Below are 25,403 nucleotides of genomic sequence, written 5' to 3'. Positions count from 1 at the left end.
CTAAAAAACGGCCAGAATTCACTTCCTTCAGTGCTGTTGTAACTTTGAATGGTCACTGAAGGAACTGTTGTAAATCAAGGACTACCTGTACTTGGGTGCACTACCTAAAGGGGAAAGTAGCTTTATGTAATAAAAGTGCAGTGAGTGGTGACATCAAGTAGATATAACCTTACCGCATACATGGAGAAGGTCCTTGTGTGTCCTGGTGTATCGTCCCCACACAACGTTTTGTGGATAAGAGATGGGCATTTAGCTTTGTTTCTTCATTTTGTAGCTGCGAGTAGTCCTTGACTTATGACTTGAACTGTTTGATGTTACACGGACCAGCATGGGGGGCTATTTGCGATCTGGATTTGAAATGCCAACGGTTGCCCCCTCCACAGTCATGTGACCAAACTTCAGGGGCAGAGCAATCATGCTGCAGAGGGTTGGACTAGAAAACCTCCAAGGTCCTTTCCAATTCTGTTATTCCATTATTCTATTAAATTCAGTTGAAGCAGATGATGACAAACCCCATTCTACCCAAAAGATCTGTCCAGCTACAATGAATTTTGTCTGTTTATTCATTTGAACCTTAATAAAATATAACAGTAAGTGCATTTTGATGGCATGGAAATGACATATATTTGTTCATATTTGTCCAGGTGGAAATAAGACAAAGTTTGGATCTGTTCTGACCCCCCATCTTGCCCGTTCAAAAACTAAAGCCAAACAGAACTTCCAAGGAATCCTTTTATCAGTCCCGGCTTTGCTGGCTGCGAGCCCAAAATAAACACAGATAATTGCTCTGGCAAAAGTCCTCACTCATAAACTAATACAAAACAGGATTATATAAATCAAGTCACTTATCCAAGTGCTTTTTCTTGATGGTTAAACACAAACAGAAAGCTTGTTGATATTTATAGCATCCCAGGATCATGTCACCATGTTTTATGGATCTTTTTCCGAAAACCAGAAAGTACTTTTAAGTCAGGGATGTCAAACTCGATTTTCATTGAGAACTGCATCAGGGTTGTGTTTGACCTTGGGGGACCGGGGTGGGCGTGGCCAGGGCCAGCTCGACATCACTTGTGTCAGGGGGGGGCTGAGCTCTCTGCCAGTGAAAACAGGCTCTCTAGCTCCGTTTTTGGCTGCAATGACCTCCTGCAACCTTCTCCCAGTGAAAACGGAGCTTGCGAGAGTCGCGCACCGTCCTCCCAAGCTCAGTTTTTGCTGGCAGCGCTCGGTCCTTTGCTGCTTCCAGGGCGGCTCTGCAGGCCAGATCCAAGCACCCTGCAGGCCAGATCTGGCCTCCACGCCTTGAGTTTGACACCCCTGCTTTTAAGTTTTCAGCAAAACCATACCCATAACAAAACATTCGTTCGTTGAATGACGGCAGCATTTGTTTTTACGATTGAAGCAGTCGCGAAATTTATGACTATCATGGCAGCTCCATTACAGTTGTAAGTCGAGGATTACCTTTATTAATAAATTTGCTTCAAATGTACGAATAGTCCCCGACCACAATTGAACCCCAAATTTCTGTTGCTAAGCAAGACAGTTGTTAAATGAGTTTTGCCCATTTTATAACCTTTCTTGCCACCATTGTTAAGTGAATCACCGCAGTTGTTATGTTAGTAACCTGGTTGTTAAGTGAATCTGGCTTCCCCAGTGACTTTGCTTGGCAGACGGTTGCAAAAGGAGATCACATGATTATCCTGGGACAATGCAACCGTCATAAATATGAACCACTTGCCCAAGGTCTGAATTTTGATCACAGGACCATGAGGATGCTGCAAGAGTCGTAAGTGTGAAAAAACAGTCATAAGTCACTTTTTTCAGTGTTATTGTAACTTCAAAAGATCACTAAACAAAATGCTGTAAGTCGAGATTACTGATATACTGCATCTTTTTCTGCCTTTCCTGTATTTTCCATTCCATCAGGTTATGCTTATTGTGGCCAAGGGACGCTGTAGGCTTCTTGCCTAGTTTTATGGCCCTGGGGCTCCAGGTTACTGATTCTCAGCCTAAAGATTTGGAGGAAAGTTTGCTTTTCATCCTACGCAAAAGGTTTAAATTAAACCGTTCCTACTAATCTGCTGTGTCTATCATGTAGCAGCTTCTGCTTCTTCTCAGCCAGGCTCCCTCTCCTTGGCAGAATTTGCTTTGGTAGGAAATTGATGGGGCAATGGATTCTCATTGTTTAAAAATGATCTAAAGCATTTTCTTCTGCAGATCTTTGGACCTGTTCTGGTATCCCTGACTTTCCGGACGACCAAGGAGGCGGTGGCTTTGGGGAACAGCACACCTCACGGACTGGCTGCTAGTGTGTGGACAGAAATTCTTTCCTTGGCCCTCGAAGTTGCCCACAGGTATCACTTTTACTGCAGGCTGTTCTTTGTTAAGGTGCCCTGATCTCTCCTCTGGATCCATCTGGATTCTATCATTCAGTTCCCCATCCCAGAAATATAAACCTTTGTTTTCTCCCTGTGCGGGTAGTCCCTGACTTACAACAGTTCGTTTAGTGACTGTTCAAAGTTACAACAGCAGTGAAAAAAGTGACTTATGACCATTTTTCACAGTTTACAACCTTTGTACTATCCCCATGATCATATGGTCAAAATTCCGATGCTCGGCACCTGGTTCATACTTATGACCTTTGCTGTGTCCCGGGGTCACGCTATCCTCTTTTGTGATCTTCTGACAAGCGAAATCATTGGGACAATAGCAATAGCAATAGCACTTAGACTTATATACCGCTTCATAGGGCTTTCAGCCATCTCTAAGCGGTTTACAGAGAGTCAGCATATTGCCCCCAACAATCCGGGTCCTCATTTTACCCACCTCGGAAGGATGGAAGGCTGAGTCAACCTTGAGCCGGTGAGATTTGAACTGCCGAACTGCAGATAGCAGTCAGCTGAAGTGGCCTGCAGTACTGCACTCTAACCACTGCGCCACCTCGGCTCTTTATAAGACTCCCCTCTGCGTTCCTGGCCCCGTATGTATATGTACCAATAACTGAAGGTACACTATATTACCAAAAGTATTCGCTCACCCATCCACATAATCAGAAACAGTTGTGAGCGAATACTTTTGGCAATATAGTCTATGTGGGAATATGCTTGGAAGATAAGAACTACTGACTAGGCAGCCTTAGATAAGAGGCAGCTGAGTCCACAGAAGCAATAAGGGTGTGGCAATCATCTCAGAAGGGACCCTCCCGAAGTTCTTCAACTGAAAAGGTGAGCAGAGAGAGATGGATTCTCAGACTGGAAGGATTATGTGAATGGAACTTTACAGTTACAGCTGGTATTTTGTGTGTTCTTCTTATCTGGCCCACCTTGCAATGCTAACATTACTAAGAAAGGTCGTAAAAATGGGGCAAACCCACTTAATAAATGTCTCACTTAACAACCAAGATGAGCCACGGCTTCGCAGTGGTTAGAATGCAGTACTGCAGGAGACGTCCGCTGATTGCCAGCTGCCTGAAATTTGGCAATTTGAATCTCACCAGGCTCAAGGTTGACTCAGCCTTCCATCCTTCCGAGATGGGTAAAATGAGGTCCCAGATTGTTGGGGGCAATAGGCTGATTCTGCAAACTGCTTAGAGAGAACTGTAAAGCACTGTGAAGCGATATATAAGTCTTAAGTACTATTGCTATTTAGGGGCACAATTGTGGTTGTAAGTCGAGGACTGCATGTACAGAACGAGCAAAAGCGTCTAATTTTTCATGTCATGCTACTTGAAATCTCACTCCCTTTTTGTCTTCTGCCTTCTTAGTTTGCAGGTTGGAACAGTCTGGATAAACAGCCATAATATGTTAGATGCGGCAGCTGCCTTTGGAGGGTATAAGGAAAGTGGCCATGGACGGAACGGAGGCAAAGAGGTTAGTGAGGAAGGGCCGTAAGCAGCTGGTGGGAAGGATCCAGGGGTGGGTTTCTCGCCCCGTTCCAACCGGTTCGGTTGGAACGAAGCCAGCGGCGTCTTGCACATGCGCACGGTGCGCACGTGCACTGCGCACATGCATACTAGCGTCTGTGCGATGCTCCAGCTGCTCCTAGAGGATCGCGCAGGCGCTGTATGCATCCTGCGCATGCGTGGAAGCGCAGAATTCGGCAAAACCTGGTAAGGAGCAGGTGCGGGGGGGGGGGCCTTCGCCGTTCCCGGAAGTTACTTACTTCCGGGTTCGGAAACCAACCGGATCGCGGGGACCGCCGCGAACCGGTTGAAACCCACCCCTGGAAGGATCCCAGCACATCTCTAAGTTTCATTCTGAATTCTTTCTGTCCAGGCACTTTATGAATACGTGAAACCAATGTGGGAAATCCAACCACCCATCGGTGGTATGGATCTGAATTACAAAATCTTTGCTACTTCACCAAAGAGTTCTCTCCCACTGATTTCTGGGGATAAAGTTCCCTGCTTTATAGTTTCTGAGCTGAAAGAAGATATTCCAAGGTAAGAATAAGTGTGAAGTTGCCTGACTTTCTCAGAAAACTACTTAGCGCACTTTGTAGCAATTTTTTTTTTTAAAAGGCAGCAATTCAGACTGGATGAACTTACACAGCTACTGTACTTCAGAAGAGAAGTGGGGCAACTTGCTGCAGCCAATTTGCCGTGGCTAACTTGCTGCAGCTAACTTGCGCGGTGCCTGGTTCCTTTTATTTTTGTTGACCACGTTTTCATTCAAATTTATGTTATCTCTTACATCAAAATAAAAATTCTTATGATTACCAGCTTTTTGTAATGCTTTGATGATGAATTATTAAAGGAAGTGGACCCATAGTGCTGGTCTGTGGACCACTTGCAGTCTGAGAGATGGCCCACCGAAGCAATTACTCCTGCTTGCTAATGGGATGGGGTCCTTCAGGCACTTAGCTTGGCTGCCTGTTTAGTAGCTCCAGCCCTTCCGTCCTTCCCTCCCTGGGAGTCCAGACGCTTCAGTGAGCGGTGTGCGAAACTTCGGCCAGGCTCCTCGAAAGACAGCGTTTGCAGGCGGCCGATCTAGTGCCTGGCCTCGCTACAAGATAGACATTCATTCTTGGCCGTATTTGAGATTCCTAGCTGCAATAGACAGCAAACCAAGGGTTGACCCTGGATGCTTGTCTCCACTAACAGGTGGCCAAGCTAAGTGCCTGAAGGACCCCATCCCATCGCTAATTCATATTAGTTGCCCATGGGATTTAAAATTATGAATTTAGTCGTCCCTGAGGTCCTAAAGGTTGGTGACCCCTGCCATAGTGAATTATCCTGTGGTGAGTTGTTACAGAGTCTCTGAACACTCCTGTCAAACCCTTGCATTATGGGGAAATGTTAAAAGGGCGGCTAGACCTAATGAGCACATGTGCTAGTTTGGTGTTTGCATGTTATTATCAGATGTATATTTTGCCTTCTCTATTATGCAGATCAAGGTGGTATACTTTAGGCTCCTTACTTCTATTTTCCCACAGCAACAACCTTGGTAGAAGGGTTGGGTTGAGAGGAGAAGTACATGCTACTGGGAGGACTAGAACTCACAGTTGCCTTGCTTCTGGTCCAGCAACTTAAACACTACAATAAAGATGTCGGCCTCCCTTTATCTCTAGGCTACATGTTTATTGAGAAAAGACCTATATCACTTTATCCAGAGTTGCTGAAGCTTTACAACTGCTGCAAGATATATGAGATATGTGTCCTCATTAACCTTTCCGCAAGAATGGAAAATTGCAATAAAGCTTAAGAAAAAAACAGGAAAAGATCTTTATTATTGAGTTTTTGTTCAAGGTGGAGCCGTTGCCCTAATTCTGGAGCGCAGCACATTAACGAGTTTTTAAAAAGTGGTTAGGATCAAGGGTTCACCAGCATTTAAATCTCAGCTTCTACTCCGATTCATTGGCCAACAACACCTAATCCGTCTTCTAAAGTTCAATGTACAGAGTTCCCCCACTTCAACTAAATTCCAAGAACAATAATGGAGCCCAGGTGAATAAGTAAGCTTTATGAGGGGGCAGGTGTGTGGACCTTGGAGTGAGCGGGCATGTGAACCCTCCCTATGATCAATAACAGAAGCCTGGTTCTCTCATGCCCAGCGACTGAGGGGCATTTCAGTAAAGATATAAAGCCTTTCCCTTCTCATTAAATAACCAGATAATTCCTAGCCATCTTTTGTATCTCAGTTTTGAGGAAATACAGGGTTTTTATTTGTAGTTTTTGAACATAAAGAGGGCTGTGAAAATATCTACAGACCCCTCACATCCTGGACATAAATTGTTTCAACTTCTACCCTAAAAACAACACTATAGAGCACTGCACACCAGAACAACTAGACACAAAGACAGTTTTTTCCCCAAACACCATCACTCTGCTAAACAACTAATTTCCACAACACTGTCAAATAATTTACTGTATTACTATTATTCTTCTCATCCTTCCTAGTACCTATCTCTTCCCCCATGTTGCTTGTATCTTTACGATTTATATTGTTTTATTTGTTTCCTTTTATTTGATTGCTTATTAGTAACCTGTGACTATCACTAAGTTTTGTATCTTATGATTCTTGATGAATGTATTCTATTTTATTTTTCTTTATGTACGCTGAGAGCATATGCACCAAAGACAAATTCCTTGTGTACCCAATCACACTTGGCCAATAAAGAATTCCTATTCTATTCTTATTCTATTCTATTCTATAGAACTAAGCTTAAAGAAGGACTTTGTCTAATATCCAGACATTTTGCAGCCTATCCTATTCTAGAGAATCTCATCCTCGGGAAGTCTCAGCCTATCTATAAAATCCAGGCACCCAGAATGTGTGGCCTTTTCAGCTTTGTTTTGAAATGAATTCAAAAAAAACGAGGCAAAAGCTCTATTACAGTTTCTCCTCCCTCCCTTCCTTTTCTTTCCCTTGTGACCTCTAGGCTGGAATACAGCAATGTGCTCTACATGGGGCTGCCCTTGAAGAGCATCCGGCGACTTCAGCTAGTCCAGAACGCGGCCGCGCGAGTGATCGTGGGTGCACCTCGGTTCACCCACATAACACCTATCCTCCGCGAGCTGCGCTGGCTACCTGTCGATCTCCGGGTGCGCTTCAAGGTGCTACTAGTCACCCATAAAGCCCTCCATGGTAGTGGATCTGCGTACTTGAGAGACCGCCTTCTGCCAATTACCTCCCTGCGACCAATTAGATCTCACAGATTGGGCCTCCTCCGGATTCCATCTGCCAGCCAGTGCCGGCTGGCAACTACAAGGAGGAGGGCCTTCTCAGTAGTAGCCCCGACCCTTTGGAACGAGCTCCCCGTGGAGATTCGTACTCTCACCACCGTCCAGGCCTTCCGCATAGCCCTTAAGACCTGGCTATCCCGTCAGGCCTGGGGACAAAGATAATCGCCCCTCCCGAATGATGAATGAATGTTGTTCAGTATTTTACTCTATGTATGTCTATGTTATTGTTTGTATATCCCTCCCTTGATTTTATGTAAGCCGCCCTGAGTCCCCTCAGGGAAAAGGGCGGCCTATAAATGTTAATAAACTCTTAAACTCTTAAACTCTTTCCTTTTCCTTCCTCTCTTCCTTTTTCCTTCCTCCCTTCCTTCCACAGCATGGACCAAACCTACAAGTTGTACTATGGTGGTGCTCGGAAGAGACCAGATTCCTTGAGTTCCCGAACCGTCCTTGACCATGCAGGCAAAGCAGCGGCCCTCGTGGCAGACGGGAACGTGAAGGACATCCATAACGCAGTGGAGGCCGCTACCAAAGCAGCTCCCGGGTGAGTCCAGACCTTTCATTTAGCTTAGCATCTAACCGAGGGATTTGGGATTCTTCTCTGATACAGTAAGTAGTCCTTGCTTAATGACTGGTTGCATAGTGATCATTTGAAATTACAATAGATTCAGTGGTGGGCTGCAAATTTTTTAACAACTGGTTCTCTGCCCCTAATGACTGGCTGAGTGGGCGTGGCCAGGGGCGTGGCCAGTGGGTGTGACAGCACTCTGTTTCCTGCAGCACTCTGCCAGCCAACACGGGGCGAGGGGGGTTAATTACAAAATGTGAGCTTTGCTTCGTGACACCCAGATTCATCAAGCAAGGGGTGTGAACTGCACAAGAAATGCACATTTGCTTGGCTATGAAGAAATATCCCCAAAGTCAGATGTGCACTAAATGTAGACTGACTTTTAGCTACACATCTTCCCAGCAAACAGCAAATTTTGAAGCTCCAGATAATGAGGATTCAATTTAGGATGAGTAACCACAGTTTCTGTATTGGAGGGTCCTAAAGCAATGCTGGGGAACTCTGTATTTTAAAGGGTTCCACCACAAAACCGCAGTCGACTAAAGCGTGTTCGACGAAACCGCGTACCTGACGTCATCACAGTGCGGAAAAAAAAGCACGCTGTGAGCGCTAAAGTTAAAATTAACCCCTAAACCTAAACGTAACCCCCCGAAACCTAACCCTAAACCTAATCCTAAACCTAACCCTTAACCTAACCCTAACCCTTAACGCTAAACCTAACGCTAACCCTTAACCTAATTCTAAACCTAACCCTAACCCTAAACCTAACCCTTACCTTAACGTGTTAACGTGAATCGGCTTGCTTTCAAAGCGCTTTTTAAAGCGCCCTTTTTTCTCTGCGGTCGCTGTTGTCGCGCTGCTGCTGATGTCAGCGACGCGCTTTAATTGGGCGCGCTTTAGTGGACCGCGGTTTTGTCGTGCCAAGTTTTAAAGAACATTTGTGGGAGCCCTGTTCTGCCTGAGGCTGTGGAGACCTGGTACCAATCAAAACACTGTTTGTGAAGCAACCAATCAACACTGATAGGGAAAGCCACTAGTATATAAAAGTAAGAGCAAACTCCACTCCCTTCTAGTACTGATGATATTACCTAGTTTGATAATGAAATATCTGCAAGAAAACCATCAAGCTCAGAGAGCATCAAGGACCCCAAGTTCAACCCTAAGCTACAAATATTGAGCTACTCTATTGATAAACACTTTTTGGTTAGAGTGACCCAGAGCCTGCCTTGTATGAGATGGCTCCCACTGGATTTCAGTCTAAATCTTGATATGATTTCTATAAATAAGGAATGTAGAATTATAATGGCTGAATATTTGATCCTTCATACATAAAAAACAAGGGATAAACCAATAAAAAAACAGATTTGAAAAAAGAACAGGCTCAGGAAAGAAAAAGAATGAAAGTGTAAGAAAGAAAGAAAGAAAGGAATAGAAGGAAAACAAAAAAGAATGACTTCCAACTTTCTTTAGTATAGATGTAAGAAAAAATATATCAAACTCTTACTCTAAGATTAACATTTGTCTACATTATTTCCATAATCCTATATCTACTCATTAAAGCCCAAATCAACTTTTAATTTCAGTTTCTCACAAAAAGTCCAGTAATGATTCATATCACTTTAATCACTATTTGTTAGGGAAACTACAACTGGTTTATTTAATTGCACCAAATTCTAAATAAAACAGGAATGGAAAATCTTAAGCTGTAGTGTACACCCATGCTTCTCAATTTTGGCAATTTTAAGGTGTATGGACTTCAATTCCAGAATTCCCAAGGCAGCATGAAGTTCACTCATCTTAAACTTGCCAAGACTGAAAAACACTGCTCTACAGATAGGAATTTTTCCATTTCTCTTTTACTGGTTCTTTCTTACTTATGAGCAACCATAATGCAAAATCCTGACTTCCACATCATTCCAGACCAATGATAATGCAAAATCCTCACTCCCATCCCATTCCCTGACTAATCTATCTTCCAGTTCTGTTCTCCTGCATGCAGAGCAACAAAAGAAGACCATGTGACTTTCAGTTTCCACACTGGGTTTGCACACCTTAACACTTGGGATTTGTTACATATGCCAAATAATACCTTTGAATAGTATCATAAAAACAGATTACATCAAATTAGAATTAGATTAGATTAGATGAGATTAGATTTAGTTTATTTGTATGCCGTCCTTCTCCGGGAGGGACTCAGGGTGGTGAACAACTCAAAAGGGGAAAGGGGGATACAAACACAATACACGTAATTAAAATACACAAGAGTCATACAGCCATACAAGTCGAGAGGGGAGGGGAACTCATCAACCCCAGGCCTGCCAGCACAGCCAGGTTTTGACAGCTTTCCGGAAGACCTGGAGAGAGGTGAGGGTCCGAATCTCCACGGGGAGTTCATTCCAAAGGGCCGGAGCTGCTACAGAGAAGGCTCTCCCCCGGGTGGTAGCCAGATGGCATTGGCTGGTAGACGGAACCCGGAGGAGGCCCACACTGTGCAATCTAACGGGTCTATGGAATTACTGCTGGATGTTTCGTTTGTGAAACTGCATTTGTATAAATTAATTTGGTTTATAAGAACAGTGGTCTAAAGCTTGGCCAATTGAGAAAACAAGTAAGTATTTTTCTTAAGACCCATCAGCAGAGGACATTAGATGCAAACTAATTTTCCAATTTGAGCCCAAAATTTTGGTTACTAATTGTTAAGTAAATTTTGCCCCATTTTTTACCTTTCTTGCCACAGTTGTTAAGTGAATCACTGCAGTTGTTATGTTAGTAATACAGGTGTTAAGTGAATCCAACTACCCCATTGACTTTGCTTATCAGAAAGTCACAAAATGTGATCACATGACCCTGGGACACTGCAACCGTCATAAATATAAACCAGTTGCTAATCATCCGAATTTTGATTCCCTGATCACAGGGAAGCTGCAATGGTCATTTGTGTGAAAAATGGTCCAGTGCTGTTGTAACTTTGAATTGTCAAAGATTATCCGCACACTTCTTTTTTGTTATGTCTTGCAGAGTGATACTTAAGCACACTTTTGTGATTGGTTCCATATTTTTTTTAACCCAAATACAATTTCATCTTCTGAATCTTGACAGAGTGGAAGGAATGTATGCATGTTTGGAAATGTTATTTATATATTTTGGCAAAAGTGCTGTTTTATTTCTTGCTGTCTTCACCTCATCTTGTGCAATACGCTAGAGGGACTATTAGTGTGTCTGTGTGTGTGTGTGTGTGTGTGTGTGTGTGAGAGAGAGAGAGAGAGAGAGAGAGAGAGAGAGAGAGAGAGAGAGATTTACTCGCACTTGCATGCTTTCAAACTGCTAGATTGGCAGGAGCTGAGGCAAGCATGGGCGCTCACCCTGTCACATGGTGCTTGGGTCTCGACCTGGGCTGCCAGCTCTTCTGCCAACAAACCCAGCTTCTTTAACTGCTGATCCACCGTGCCACCCCAAAGTTTGCATTTTGGGCTAAATATCTTTTTTTCTTGATGCAATAAAGTTGGTTATTCATTCTCAGGAAGGGTTACTCTAGGAACGATAGTGCTACGGTAGTTTTCCTTTCTAACTTTGGGTGGTCTCATAACAGGTGGGCGAAGAAAACGACACACGCCCGGGCCCAAATCTTGTACTACCTGGCTGAAAATCTGGAACTCAGTCGAGCTGGGATTGCATCACAGCTGGAATCATTAATGGGTATAGAAAAAGAGAAAGCTTTGATGGAGGTGGATATTAGTGTACGTCGGCTATTTTATTGGGCAGCTTATTCGGACAAATATGGTGGAGTTGTGCAGGTGAGAATAACAGGGCCTTTTCCTTGGCTACATATGATGCACTTTGCTCTCTGTAACTGTTGATGGATGGAATGTGGCTGAATGCCTGGAAGGGTTTGAGATGTGAGACCATACTCAGTGCCCAAGAATTAAGCTTTATGAACAGAAGGTATTGGGTTCAACCCCTGCTGTAAAAAAAAATAACAAAAAGTATATCTGCTCAAAATTCTAGAATAACTTTCTCCAACATTGGTGCCCTGGTGATATGTGGAGTTCAATTCACAGAAGCCTCAGCAATGGCTGTTCTGGCTAAGGATTTCTGGGACTTGGTCCATATATCTGAAGAATGCAAAAGTAAAGACAGTTGTGAAGGTTAATGCCAATCAGAGTTGGGCATATGGTAGTAGGTAGGCACATTTATACGACTCTATTCCTATAACGAAATGACCTTGCAAAAAGCCCCACCCCCCTCCATGCATAGGGAATAATCAAAGAGGGAGCAGCCTTCAATCGAGTAATGGACAAAGAAAGAAACTTAGAAAAGATTGGCTATAAATGAAAAAGAATTGGAGGGAGAATTGTACTTTCAGGCTTGCAAAGTTCTGTTAGTGCTGCCTTGCAATTAAGCATGATTAGCTCATCCTGTCATATTTCCTGTCTGGTCTTCTTGGGAGGTTGGCAGTTTCCCTCTTTAGTATTCTTAAAAGTACTGAAAAATGGTGGTTCCACACGAAGAAGCTCCTCTTGCAGAGTGGAGCAGAGTTGTATTTGCATGTGAACATGAATTCAGAGGAGAACCCTGCTGGGTACAATTGCAAATAGAGAGGTCTTTCCGCAGCTAAAATGCCACTGAGGCAGCTTGTGGAGGCTTCTGTGCATACCATAGCAATGGTTAAGACTCCCCTCTGCGTTCCTGGCCCCATATGTATCAATAACTGAAGGTACACTATATTACCAAAAGTATTTTCTCACCCATCCACATAATCAGAAGCAGTTGTGAGCAAATACTTTGGCAATATAGTGTATGTGGGAATATGCTTGGAAGATAAGAACTACTGACTAGGCAGCCTTAGATAAGAGGCAACCGAATTCACAGAAGCAATAAGGGTGTGGCAAGCATCTCAGAAGGGACTCTCCCGAGGTTCTTCAACTGAAAAGGTGAGCAGAGAGAGATGGATTCTCAGACTGAATTGAATTGAATTTATTGGTCTTGTATGCCGCCTACTCCCGAAGGACTCCGGGCAGCTTACAATAAACAAAGGAAGGGGATAAATTGACAAAGAGACAAACAACAATTTAAAATACACAACATTCATAGTCCCCATGGGGCTGACTATTTCAACAGCCCCCCAGCCTGCCAGAACAGCCAGGTCTTCATGGCTTTGCGGAAGGCCGGGAGAGTAGTAAGGGTCCGGATCTCGACGGGGAGCTCGTTCCAGAGGGCTGGAGCTGCAACAGAGAAGGCTCTCCCCCGGGGAGTCGCCAGCCGACATTGGCTGGCAGATGGGATCCGGAGGAAGCCTAGTCTGTGCGATCTGATCGGTCTATGGGAGGTAATTGGCAGGAGGTGGTCTTTCAGGTACCCAGGTCCGATGCCATGTAGGGCTTTATAAGTAACGACTAGCACCTTGAAGCGAGTCCGGAGACAAATAGGTAGCCAGTGCAGCTCGAGGAGGATAGGTGTAACGTGGGTGTACCTGGGTGCACCCACGATCGCTCGTGCGGCTGCGTTCTGGACTAGCTGAAGTCTTCGAACACTCTTCAAGGGCAGCCCCATGTAGAGCGCATTACAGTAAGGAAGGATTATGTGAATGGAACTTTACTATACAGTTACAGCTGGTACTTTGGGTGTTCTTCTTATCTGGCCCACCTTGCAATGCTAACATTGGGGCTGCAGGGGTCTGGCAACTCTCTTTTGGGTTAGGGAAACCTCATAAGAAAGGAAAAGAAACGTGTGTATGAAATGAAAATCAAAGCACTAGCAATAGCACTTAAGACTTCACAGTGCTTTATAACCTTCTCTAAGTGGACTAAAGAGTCACTATATTGCCCCCAACAATCTGAGTCCTCATTTTACCAACCTCGGAAGGATGGAAGACTGAGTCATCCTTAAGCCGGTCAAGATCGAACTGCTGGCAGTCAGCAGAATTAGCCTGCAATACTGTATTCTAATAAGGGTGGCTAAGATGCTGAGCTTGTCGATTGAAAAATCAGCAGTTTGGTGGTTCAAATCCCTAGCGCTGCATAATGGAGTGAGCTCCTGTTACTTGTCCCAGTTCCTGCCAACCTAGCAGTTCGAAAGCAGGTAAAAATGCAAGTAGAAAAATGGGAACCACCTTTGGTGGGAAGGTAACAGTGTTCCGTGCGGCTTTGCCATTTAATCGTGCCGGCCACATGCGACGTCTTTGGTTAGGTTAGGTTAGGTTAGGTTAAGTTTATTTATAGGCCGCCCTTTTCCCTGAGGGGACTCAGGGCGGCTTACAACTTATATAGGAAGAGGAAACATACAAAGACATATAGGACAATACATAATTAAAAGAGTAAAGCAACATTCATTCAACATTCGGGCGGGGATGGAAAGTGCTGGCTCTTCGGCTTTGAAACGGAGATGAGTACCGCCTCCTAGAGTCGGGAACGACTAGCACATACGTGCAAGAGGAACCTTTACCTTCACCTTTACTGTATTCTAACCACCGTGCCGCCAAGGCGCTTCCATCTAGATATTTCAGCAGATTGATTTAAAAAGGAAATGGAGGCTGGCAATCAGAAGGGATTTTGTTAATGGGAGAAATTTTATTCTTTTTATAAACCTTCATAAACCTAGAAATTTTTGCTTGTGCCTTTTTCTGCTGCAGGAAACCACTCTGTATGGTGCCTGTATTCACTTTCGAGAACCACTTGGTGTCGTGGGAATTGCCTGTCCAGATGAGCACCCGCTCCTCAGTTTTGTCAGCTTGTTTGCCCCAGCAATTACTCGTGGCAACTGCGTTGTGATTATTCCCAGTGAGCGATATCCTTTGCCCGCCTTGGATTTTATTCAGGTATTTGCTGAATATTTCTTTCTGACCTAATTTTCAGATCACTAAAAAATAAGACAGAAATGAACGAACATGTGAATGACATGTACCTGTCCCTATGTGTGAACATCAACTACTCCAGGGAGTGTATCACCTAGTTCTCTTTTAAGTATTTTCCCCCGCCCTTACTCATGGAATATTTATTTATTTAGCAAAAAAAAACAAAACCTATATTTTTGGCCACTTGGCAAGACTCTGGGGAATTGACTCTATCAGAACCTCATAAAAATGTAATAATTAAAGTCATAAAAATGTGATTCGGGCAAGTTTTATTCAAGTTTAAAGATTCCAAAATAATCTTATTTCGGAAGAAACAGCAAAAGGCTGATCAGAAGTTTGATTTGGGAAATTTACAAGCAGGCTAAGGGGCTCGATGGATTTTTAAATAAGATTTTGAAATTAATTACAAGAATCCTTCCTGTGGATTATAAATATATTTATTTTTGAAAATGTATTCCATGAGAAATGTTTCCATGAGAAAACGCTGTCAAGGGGGCGGGGGGAAGGAATCATAAGATGGGATTTTGAAGGTTGGACATTAGAGGGAATCAGAAAGAACTGAAGATTGTAATTAAAGCAAAAGAGAGTCACTAATACGGAATGGAGCAAAATATTCTTACCTTTTGAAGAATTCAAGGATTTTTGGGAACAATGCAGCCAAAAATTATTCTTAACATTGTCTGCTGTAATAAAGCTGGGTTCAGAAGAGGTTATAGAAAAGAAACTGGTTTTATTGGACAAAACAGAGGGGGATAAAAGTCAGGCCAATAAATTGCGGTTATTATTATCCTTATGGTGGTTATTACTTTAACTTGCTTTAGGAATGTTTACATTCCCCTTCCACATTTGAGAAACAGGCTGAATGTCTTCTGTGGTACCCCAAGAATGCGAAATTCCTCACTTGGGAAGAGTCTAAATCTCTCTTTGGGAAGTTGCATAAGAAGACAATTGTACAAATGCCTGTATCCTACCATAGTGTTAGTAGTTACATAAATATATTTGTAATTCATTTTACAATTAATAAAGGCAAGGTATTAAGATGATTTAATAAAATGAAAGGAATTAAGATGGTAGAAGTAAGGAATCAGGTATCACAGCTGTTAGAGCAGTGTGTCTCAACCTTGGCAACTTTAAAAAGTAAATCCACTACTCTTAAGGTTGAGAAACACTGTATTAGAGTCACACATGATTTCTTCACAATATATAGATTTATTCTCCATTCCTTTAAGGTTGGGTTCTCAAATTATGTTCCTACTTTCTGTCATTTTAGCCTATATTTTTTCACATTTTCAATAACACTCTGAGGCCTAAATGTATCTAAAACCAAGGGTTCTTGAAGAACTCGTATAAAATTGCTGACCTCTTAGCAAAAATAGGTGATTTGTCTCTATAATCAGGCTGAGTGCCAGAACTCTCCAAAGGTAAATTCAGCCAAACCAAATTTTGGGAATTTTTTTATCGACAAACAGAACAAAGGCAAAATGGTATACATGGATTCTCAAATGTGCTTGACAAATTTTTTTTCATAGATAACTCTTGAGTGAACATAATGCCTGTGGGGTGAGATAAACTCTTTCTTTATGACCTATCAACTACTTAAAGAACAGAAGGCAAAGGATGGAAATAAATAGGCATTTTTATCAGAGGAGGAAAGATATGGAGGCCCCAGCTTTCTATGCTGGGAATCATTGTTTTTTTTAAAAAAAAATTCTTGATAAAGGCTCTTGATTTACATACAATTATATATACCTTTATTTATAAAATCTTAGTTGTCGATAGCTAAGTAAGAAAAATATTTTGAGGCCATAACAGGTAGCACAGTGGAGATTTAACTATAACCTATTAATTCCAAGGATGATGTCTGCTCAGAGTTCAATAGCTGTGAAAATGATAAATTCTCTATGAGAAATCATTAACAAAGGGGCTGCTAATAAATAAATTACGTTGCAATGCCCCGATGCAGATTTGTGGTATATCTGTTCTGGTCTCCAAACTTGGAGCTGAAAAAGCTGAAAAAGTAGAGAAGAGAGCAACCAAAATACATTAACACCCTTCCCTGCAAGAAATGACTATGTTTTTTGGAATTTTTGCTTGGATAAAAGGCAACTTAAAGAGAGGGAACCTTATTGAAATGTACAAACTCACACACGTAGAGAGTGAAGGGGGGCAGTCTTGCTCCTTCCTTTCTGAAGATACTAGGATTAGAGGTCATCTAATTAAGTTGATTGGAAGGAAGTTTGGACGCCAGACCAAATGTGGCCCAGAGGCTTTTTTGAAGGCTGCAGTGGGCGAAAAACGGCCCAACGGGCATACCAAACTTCCAGTTGGTATGGTAAGGGTAAAAACTCTCACCCCATGCAAGGGATCGCACGCGCATGCACAGGAGGGGGGGTTGTGCACGCGATAGCACGCGCACACAAACAATTTTGGCACACCTTTAGAAAAAGGTTACCCATCACTGTTATCTACTCTTCTATTTCAAATATTTTTCCAATCATTATCATTTATTTCTCCCAAATCTGATTCCCAAATCAATTTTAAACCTTTTGCCTGCTCTTCTAATTCTGTTAATATTCTGTATATTTTCCCTATTCTTCTTTTCTCTATGTATTCTTCGTTCATGTCACATTCTTTTGTAATCATTTCAAACTGTCTATCTTTCCCCTTGAATCTTTCTTCCACTTTTACCCATTCCTCTAATTGTATTAAATTCAACCAGTTTAATTTAATAACTGCTAAAATGTTTTTTTCGTTGTGTTATATTCTTTATCTTTTTTCTTCCAATTTTCCCATTTATATATTTGATTTTCTTTTAGTTTACTAATCCATTCTTTCAGTTCAATCTTAGGGAATTTCTCCATTTCCACTACTGGTGTTAAAGGAGAGATTCCTAGCATTAGCCATTATCTCCATTTGTTCCATAATTTCATCAAGTTTTTTAAAAAGAGATTTTGAATCCTCCTAGCAATTTTTTTAATATTCTTTTTAAACCAATTATGTTTCTATAGGATTGCCTATTTCCTTTAACTCTTTCAACTCTATATCCCTCCATATTAAATCTCTAGTTACTACTATAATATCTGGGACCACCTTTAATTGATTAGCTACCCAATAATTTCTAATATTTGGAAAACCTAGCCCACCCCTTTTTTAATGGTTCATACCATAATGTTTTACTTATTCTTGCTCTCTTACCTCCATTACAATACACCTTCAGCAGCCTTTGTATTTGCTTTAATTCTTGATCTGAGAATTTAATTGGGATCATCCAAAGCAAAAAAAAATTTTTTTTTGGTAAAACTTTCATTTTTATCATTGCAATTCTTCCAAACCATGATGAGTTCCTTGTCATTATTCATGCTAGTTAGGAATGATGGGAGCTCCAGTCCCATCAGAAGAAGGTGATACTCAATTCCTTACTGCAAAGTTCTCCAAACTTAGCTACCCAATAATTTCTAATATTTGGAAGACCTAGCCCACCCTTTTTTAATGGTCCATACCATAATGCTTTACTTATTCTTGCTCTTTTGATTCCCATGTTGGCTGGAGCATTGTGGGAGTTGAAGTCCACAAGCCTTAAAGTTGCCAAGTTTGGAGTTCCCTGCTTTATTGGAAAGTGTTGTCACTGAAAAACAGGACTAAATGGCTCTGTTAAAAAGAATAAAGCAACTCTAAATTAAAATAATATTTAAATATGTACATTAAAATAGAAAGGAGAATGAAGTAAATTATGAAGATCTCTCTCGACTTTTCACCAAGAAAAAACTGGGTGAAATTATAATCTTCAATACACATATAAACTATTTAGATCCTTAAAATCAGCATGCCTCAGCTTCCATTCCTCCTAGATTTTGGCTATAGCATGGACATAACAGATTGATTTAGGTAGTAGTCATTTTCTGAAAAGACAAATAAACATATGTGGCCTACTTTAGGAACCCAGGCTGTATGATTCATTTTGTTTTGCTGGTCAAAGTATTAAGCAGATTGTTGGCTGCCTTTGGATCTGTACTTCCCAAAAATTGGTCTTCTGTAGAATTGCAAAATAATGACCACAGCCAAGGAGTTTCATGACCTAGTTGACTCAATAGAGTTTTTTGGATTAACTGTGATTGGTCAAAAGAATGTGAGAGGTATTCCTTTTAACTGGATAATTCTTAGGGACTCTGGGAATGGTTGCAATAAAAGAAAAGGACTGGAATCCTAAGCAAAGAGGTGGCATGAGGAAATAGTGAAATTATAATCTGGCATAGTTGGCAGACACCAATTGAGGGAATCATTACATATGCAGAAATTTCTAATGGTGGACTTGATTTTTTCCCCCCCTGTAAATCCAGTTGGGCTCCATGTTCAAATTTCTCAAAACATCCAAGTGGTTCTTTTTAAACATGGCAGACTTCCTTATTTTATTATTTGCTTCCCCATCTCCTCATATGTTGTCTTCTTGCCATTTGGAGGATTTGGTGCGTCTTTTCATTTCATAAGAGGTCATCATGACTCTCTGGATTATCACCGGTGGGAAAAATATTAAAGGTTTCCGAATGCAAATAGTAAATCTAAGCTTGTCGTAATGGCAAGATGTGCTACATCTACTGGGAAAATGAACGGAGATCTAAAGATGGGACAGAGAAAGTAGACAATAAAGAACACAATGTCACTTTACAAGCCCTTACTCCCAATCCAAAGTTAGCAAAACCGTAGCATTGTTTTGTGCAGTTGTTGTGTATACACAACTTGTGTTAAGCAGAGTCACCTTCTTTTGTCGGAACAGCATTGATGGACAAATGCTGGCTTCTTAGATTCTTTCTGTGGGATGAAAATGCTGTCGTTCAAATAGGACACAGGATCCTTTGGGATTAAAATTCATAATCCTTATAACAGGTATTATCTTGTCTAGCCATCCATACCTGCTCAAAATGAGATGCTTTGAATCAAATACGTCTGACATTTGAGAAGACAAGCGTTCGGTTGCAATATTGAGGGTGGGCAACTGTCAGGAATAAAGAAGCTTTTTTTCCTTTTACTGAAAGGACCTACCAACTTGAACCAAGTGCAGAATTCTGGTTAAGAAGCCCAAAATTTAACATCTTCAGAGATTCTCAGTCATCCAGGTCATAGTTGTCCCAAACATGCTTTTTTAGGAGGCAACTGGGCTTGCTTTTTTTTTTTCCTTTGAAGGCGTTTCATTTGCTATCCAAGAAGCTGCTTCAGCTCTGACTAGATGGTGGGGAATGTACGGATTTATATTCCTTGCAGACAGGCTGGTCATTTGCATTCTTTTAAAGTATCGTTGAAGCCACTTGGAGGTTGATCTGTGTCTTCAGAGTCAATTGAGTAGTGCCAACGGGTGCGGAGCCTTCTTGGAACTGCCAAAAGGACTATGTTGTGGGAAGCTTCTTGGATGAGAAGCGAAACAGCTTCAAAGAAAAAGAAGAAAGTTTAGTTGCTTCTTGAAAAAGCACCTTTGGGCCAAAATTTATCAAAATTGAACTACAGATTTCACCCTGAGAGTGTGGAAGGAGCCGTCTCCTGGTTATATTAGCTCTGTTGACTCTTTCTTGGTTTCTGTATATTTGAATTTTTGTCTTTATGATGTAATTGCTTTTATTTCTATATGATAATGTCCATTGCCCAGAATCGTTTCCTGAGATGGGCAGCTTCATAAATTGATTAAATTAAATGATTAAATGCCTGAGCCTCTGCATAGCAACAGAACCGAACTCATTAGTACAGTGTCTACTTCTGACTTTCTCCCAAGAGATCTTCTTCAAACTGTTTGAGGGGAGGAGATGGGAAGAATTGTGTTTCCATGTTTTATCTTTGTTAGATCATTAAAAGGCCAAAGCCTCCTCCTTTGTTATAAATCATCCCGACATTTGCAATGGTATTAAGAATGTTCTTCCGCTATCCTTTAAATTTGCAAGAGATGTTGATTTCTAAAAAAGGACTCCTCAATTTATCAAAACAAGGATTGTTTTTGGGTGAATTGATTGAACAATAATGTACTGCAGCAATAATTTTATAGCATAGGAATTTCTGTATCAATTTACAAATAATTTGGGAACAGTCAGTTTGGAGAAAAAAAATATGCCAGAAGCAAACCTGACAATTTTGGATTGGATGAGGCTTCTTTTCCCTATTCCTGTTCAATTTATAAAAGAAAGTACAGGTAGTCCTTGACTTACAACAGTTTATTTAGTGACCATTCAAAATTACAACAGCACTGCAAAAGTGACTTATGACCATTTTTCACTTTTAACGACTGTTGCAGTATCATGTAATCAAAATTGAGAGGATTGGCAACAGACTCATATTTATGACGGTTGCAATGTCCCAGGTCATGTAATCACAAGCAAAGTCAATAGGAAAACCAGATTCTCTTAACAACTGTGTCACTAACTTAACAACTACAGCCGTTCACTTAACAGCTATGTCAAGAAAGGTCGTAAAATGGGCCAAACCTCACATAATAAATGTCTCATTTAGCAACAGAAATGTTGTGCTAAGTTGTGGTCATAAGTCGAGGACTACCTATAGGAAACAAGTAAGGGCTTCATATGCACATGAGCAACATGGTACAGGTGATCCTTGACTTACGATCGCAACTGAGCCCAAAATTTATTAAGTGAGTTTTACCCCATTTTGCAACTTTTATTGCCATAGTTGTTAAGTGAATGAACCATTGCGGTTATTAAGTTAGTGACCTGGTTGTTAAGTGAACCTGGCTTCCCGATTTTGACTTTGCTGACGATAAGGTCGCAAAAGGGGTTCACATGACCCCAGGACACTGCAATCGTCATAATTATGAGTCAGTTGCCACACATCTGAATTTTGATCACATGGCTGTGATGATGCTGCAACATTTTTCATAAGTGTGAAAACCGGTTATAGGTCAGTTTTTTCAGTGGCGGTGTAACTTTGAACAGTCACTAAATTTACTGTTGTAAGTCAAGGACTAAAAATGGTACATGTGGGCTCACTTAGTCTCCGCCTAGAAATAGTTGTCAGTATGGTATTATAGTAGTCATTATGTTCTCATTTTTTTGCAGTTAGGATTCTGTGGCAGCTTTTTCCCCCCCTCAATACCAAAAACAGACACAATATGAATCATCTCCAAAGCAGGAGAACTACATATTCAAAGATAGGTGGTATCCTGCAAGGAGAGCCTATTGGTTTATTTTCGTATCGTACTGTAGGAGACTGCATCTTGGTTTAGGTGGTTGGTAGCATCCACTTCCCCAAACTTCTTTATTGTTAACAGGTTTTAGAGACCTCCGAAGTTCCTGCTGGGGTGGTGAATATCATCTCTGGCTCCCGGGATTACTTGAGTCGAAGTTTAGCTGAGCATCATGATATCCAAGCCATGTGGTACTTCGGGTCTAAAGAGGTGAGTGTCTTTGCAGACTGTGGGACAGTATGGGCCAATTTGTCATGTCCAACTCAACATGGCCAACTTGCCATGGAGCCGCTCATTGCAGCCAACTGTCACTAAATGAACAGTTGTAAATTGAGTGTCAACTCCTAAAGCTGCCATGGTGAGGAAAGGGGGGGGGAGCACATTCCACGCATACTTTCTGCTAGTATGTAGAATCTCAGATTACTGCAGCAGGCTTGGGAAGGGTGCACCTCATTGGGGAATGTGATTTATGACACAGACTGAGGGGAGGGGAGGAACAGGGGTAAAGTTCAGCTATAATTCAAATGAAGCTCAGATCTGACTGCAAAAAGGTCTTGCCAAATGGTGCTCCTAATAACTGAGTAGTTTTATTTTGAAACTTGGCTCGAGACTCATGAATCAATTAGGAAACCTGTCATCGAGGACTATGAGTACTGCACTGTGGCCTGTCCAGCTTCAAATGTAACTGAGTTCCACAGCTGATTTATTGAACAAGCCAAAGTCAGTCTTCCCAGAAAGCAAAGTAAAAACCTGGTTTGTTCAGCCAATGACTAGTTTATTTTCCCTCAGTTTCTTCCTTCAGTTCTCAGATTGGTATCCAGGGATGGTATTCACTTACTTTCCCTATCGGTTCTCAAGTGTGAGCGTGCGCACTTCCATGCATGTGCGTGGCTTGAAAACGTGCCTAAATGGGACGGCATAGAGTTGGGACGGGCCCATCCGCAATTCCCACTACTGGTTCGGGCGAACCGGTTCATACCGGCTGAATACACCTCTGTTGCTATCCCAAGAATACTAGACCTGTAAAGAACAGTATCTTTTTTATATGGTTAGGTTTTTCCCCCCTCACACACATTAGTCAATGTTGCCTGTGAGCTATAGATGGTGTTTTTTTCAATAGATGAGAATTTTTGAGGTTTGCCTCTATTTATAGTCTGTGTGAGTATGCTTCGGAGTTTGAACCATAGGGGATTTCCCCCGCCCCCTGCTTTTGTGGGGATTATTGGGGGATAGGTCAGTCATTTTTGTTTTTGTGGGTGCATATTTTGGTAGCATATGGGGGAATTGATATTTGTTGGGTTTTGTGAGAGGTAGCTGTGGAATATCATCCAAGGCATGTGTATCATATTTTCCCTGGTGGGAAATGAGTTTTTGTGGGGACTTGTATCTGGTTTGGCATTTGGAGACCAGATCTTCAGGGGTTTAAATGAAGAGCAAAAAGGGGCAAATTAAGGAGTGATATCTTTTAAAGCTACTTTTGTTTTGTTCAATAAGAGACTTGCATTCGAGATGACAGAAGACCAGGAATAAAGCAATGTTCTAGACCAATGGCAGTCAATCTGGTCCCTACCATCCACTGGTGGGCGTTACAACTTTCATGACGGGCGGTAGGGGTTTGCTGTAACTCTGCTTTATAAATTTTATAAAGTTAAGTTACTTCCCTACTTTATAAATCACCGTTACTATGGAACCGGTGGGCGATTAGAAAATTTTACTACTAACAGAGATACAAAAGTGGGCAGTAGGTATAAAAAGGCTGACTACCCCTGTTCTAGACTTAGAATGCTAAGCATAATTTATAGACAGCTTCCATTTTAGATTCTTTGCCAGAATTAAGGCATGGTTTAAATAATGTCTTGAAGGAATTAAAATCTCTGGCAATACTGCTTCATGGTCCCTGTGAGAAATATAAGCAGCAGGCCATCTCAAGTATTCTGGCAAGGCCTCCTTTAAATCTGGAAGCAGACAAGATACTGTCCTGTCCTTCTATTACCAGCAATATTTGTAGCTCAGGGTTGAAATGAGGGATCTCTGGTGCACTTTTAGCTTGGTTGTTTTAGATGTTTCGTTACCCAAATTAAGTAACATCATCCGGGCTCGTCCGACTAGTTTGGGCAATGAAACATCTGCAAGAGAACAACCAAGTTCAGAGAACTTCAAGGACCCCTCATATTAGATGACCTACCACAGAAAAGGCTGCTTCATAGCTGAGACATAGCAGCTGGGGATAAAATCTTAAATTCACAGATAAGGTCTTCCAGGAAACTTAACAAGAGTGTTTGGCATGAGTCTAATGCTATGTATCAGGGAGGGTCCTACAAGGAAGAAGTATAAATAATCTAGGACAAACTGGAGGAAGAGGATATATTTTTAAATTAAATTTTATTTAGTTATTACAATTTTATGCCATCCTTCTCCCTTACAGGATGACTGTGGTCTCTAAAGATGCAAAAGTTTTGAAAGCCTCAGTCCTAAATCAGTTTCTATTTACTTTATCGTACAGTAATCTATAATAGATTACTATTTACAGTAATCTATTCACTTTATCTCTTTCTTGTTCTATTTGTCTAGATCAGTGGTAGTCAACCTGGTCCCTACCGCCCACTAGTGGGCATTCCAGCTTTCATGGTGGGCGGTAGGGGTTTGCTGTAACTCTAGTTTAAAAATTGTATAAAGTAAAGTTATTTCCCTACTTTATAAATCACAATTACTGTGGAACCGAGATACAAAAGTGGGTGGTAGTTATAAAAAGATTGATTACCCATGGTCTAGATAGCATTAAGGCCCAAACAAATTCCAATAGATATTCATATTTTCTTTAATGTTTTGTTATGTTTGGACCATCCTTTTGAAATCCATCTTATAGGAGATTGTTAAAATGGGCACACTTAACTGTTGGGTCACTACCATGTCTCTTTCTGTAGCCATCACTTGTCAGATAAACAAACATACAATGGCTTCATTATGACGTTGCTTCTTTCACAAACAGGGTTCGGGCCTTGTGGAATGGGCTTCTGCCGGGAATCTGAAGAGGACCTGGGTGAATTATGGAATTGATATACGTTGTTGGAGTGATCCAGAAGATGGGTCAGGAGAAGAATTTCTCTATCAGGCCACCCAGTCTAAAAGTGTCTGGATGCCTATGGGTGACATATTTCCCAACTGAGCTTTTGTGGGGGGCAATGGGGGGAGCAGGATAAAAAAAAAACCACATCTCTATTGTTTAATGTCTAATAAAAGAGCATTTCACCATTTTGTTTAAACTGGTATCAAGCTGTTTTCAATGGAATTGGTGATTCTTTCTGGGTATTTTCCTTAAGCAAATTCACTAAGCTATATATTCTCATCCACCCCCCAGGTTATGCGTTATGTTAATAACAGAATAATAGAGTTGAAAGGGATCTTGGAGGTCTTCTAGTCCAACCCATGCTCAGGCAGAAGACCCTACACCCATGATGGCGAACCTATGGGAGTCCTCTCTCTGGGCACGCAAGCCATCACCCCAGCTCAGCTCCACCACGCATATGCGCATACCTCCTGCCAGTTAGCTAGTTTTCGGCTCTCTGCTGTGCATGCGCAGGGGCCAGGGCATATGTGGGAAATGTGCATGCCTGTGTGGGGCGCGTAC

At 41.6% G+C, this 25,403-nt stretch overlaps 1 protein-coding gene across 2 annotated transcripts in view; it reads left to right on the top strand.

The window, feature by feature from the left end:
- Positions 1 to 25,038, top strand: part of ALDH16A1 (aldehyde dehydrogenase 16 family member A1) — a 52,745-nt gene extending 27,707 nt beyond the window's left edge. For both annotated transcript variants that reach the window (XM_087713838.1, XM_087713837.1), the window contains 8 exons: positions 2,215 to 2,351; positions 3,761 to 3,866; positions 4,272 to 4,438; positions 7,557 to 7,724; positions 11,338 to 11,542; positions 14,377 to 14,562; positions 21,860 to 21,985; positions 24,765 to 25,038. In XM_087713838.1, the coding sequence (XP_087569964.1) occupies positions 2,215 to 2,351; positions 3,761 to 3,866; positions 4,272 to 4,438; positions 7,557 to 7,724; positions 11,338 to 11,542; positions 14,377 to 14,562; positions 21,860 to 21,985; positions 24,765 to 24,941 (1,272 nt within the window). In that variant the 3' untranslated portion in view covers positions 24,942 to 25,038. The remainder of the gene's footprint in view (positions 1 to 2,214; positions 2,352 to 3,760; positions 3,867 to 4,271; positions 4,439 to 7,556; positions 7,725 to 11,337; positions 11,543 to 14,376; positions 14,563 to 21,859; positions 21,986 to 24,764) is intronic.
- Positions 25,039 to 25,403: the final 365 nt, after the last annotated feature.

Source organism: Thamnophis sirtalis, unplaced genomic scaffold (assembly GCF_051295495.1).
Source record: "Thamnophis sirtalis isolate CommonGarterSnake01/CBP01778 unplaced genomic scaffold, rThaSir2_p1.2 scaffold_4, whole genome shotgun sequence".
In the NCBI taxonomy this organism is placed as follows: domain Eukaryota; kingdom Metazoa; phylum Chordata; class Lepidosauria; order Squamata; family Natricidae; genus Thamnophis; species Thamnophis sirtalis.
Note: the sequence above shows the minus strand (reverse complement) of the source record. Positions and strands in the feature narration are given on the sequence as shown.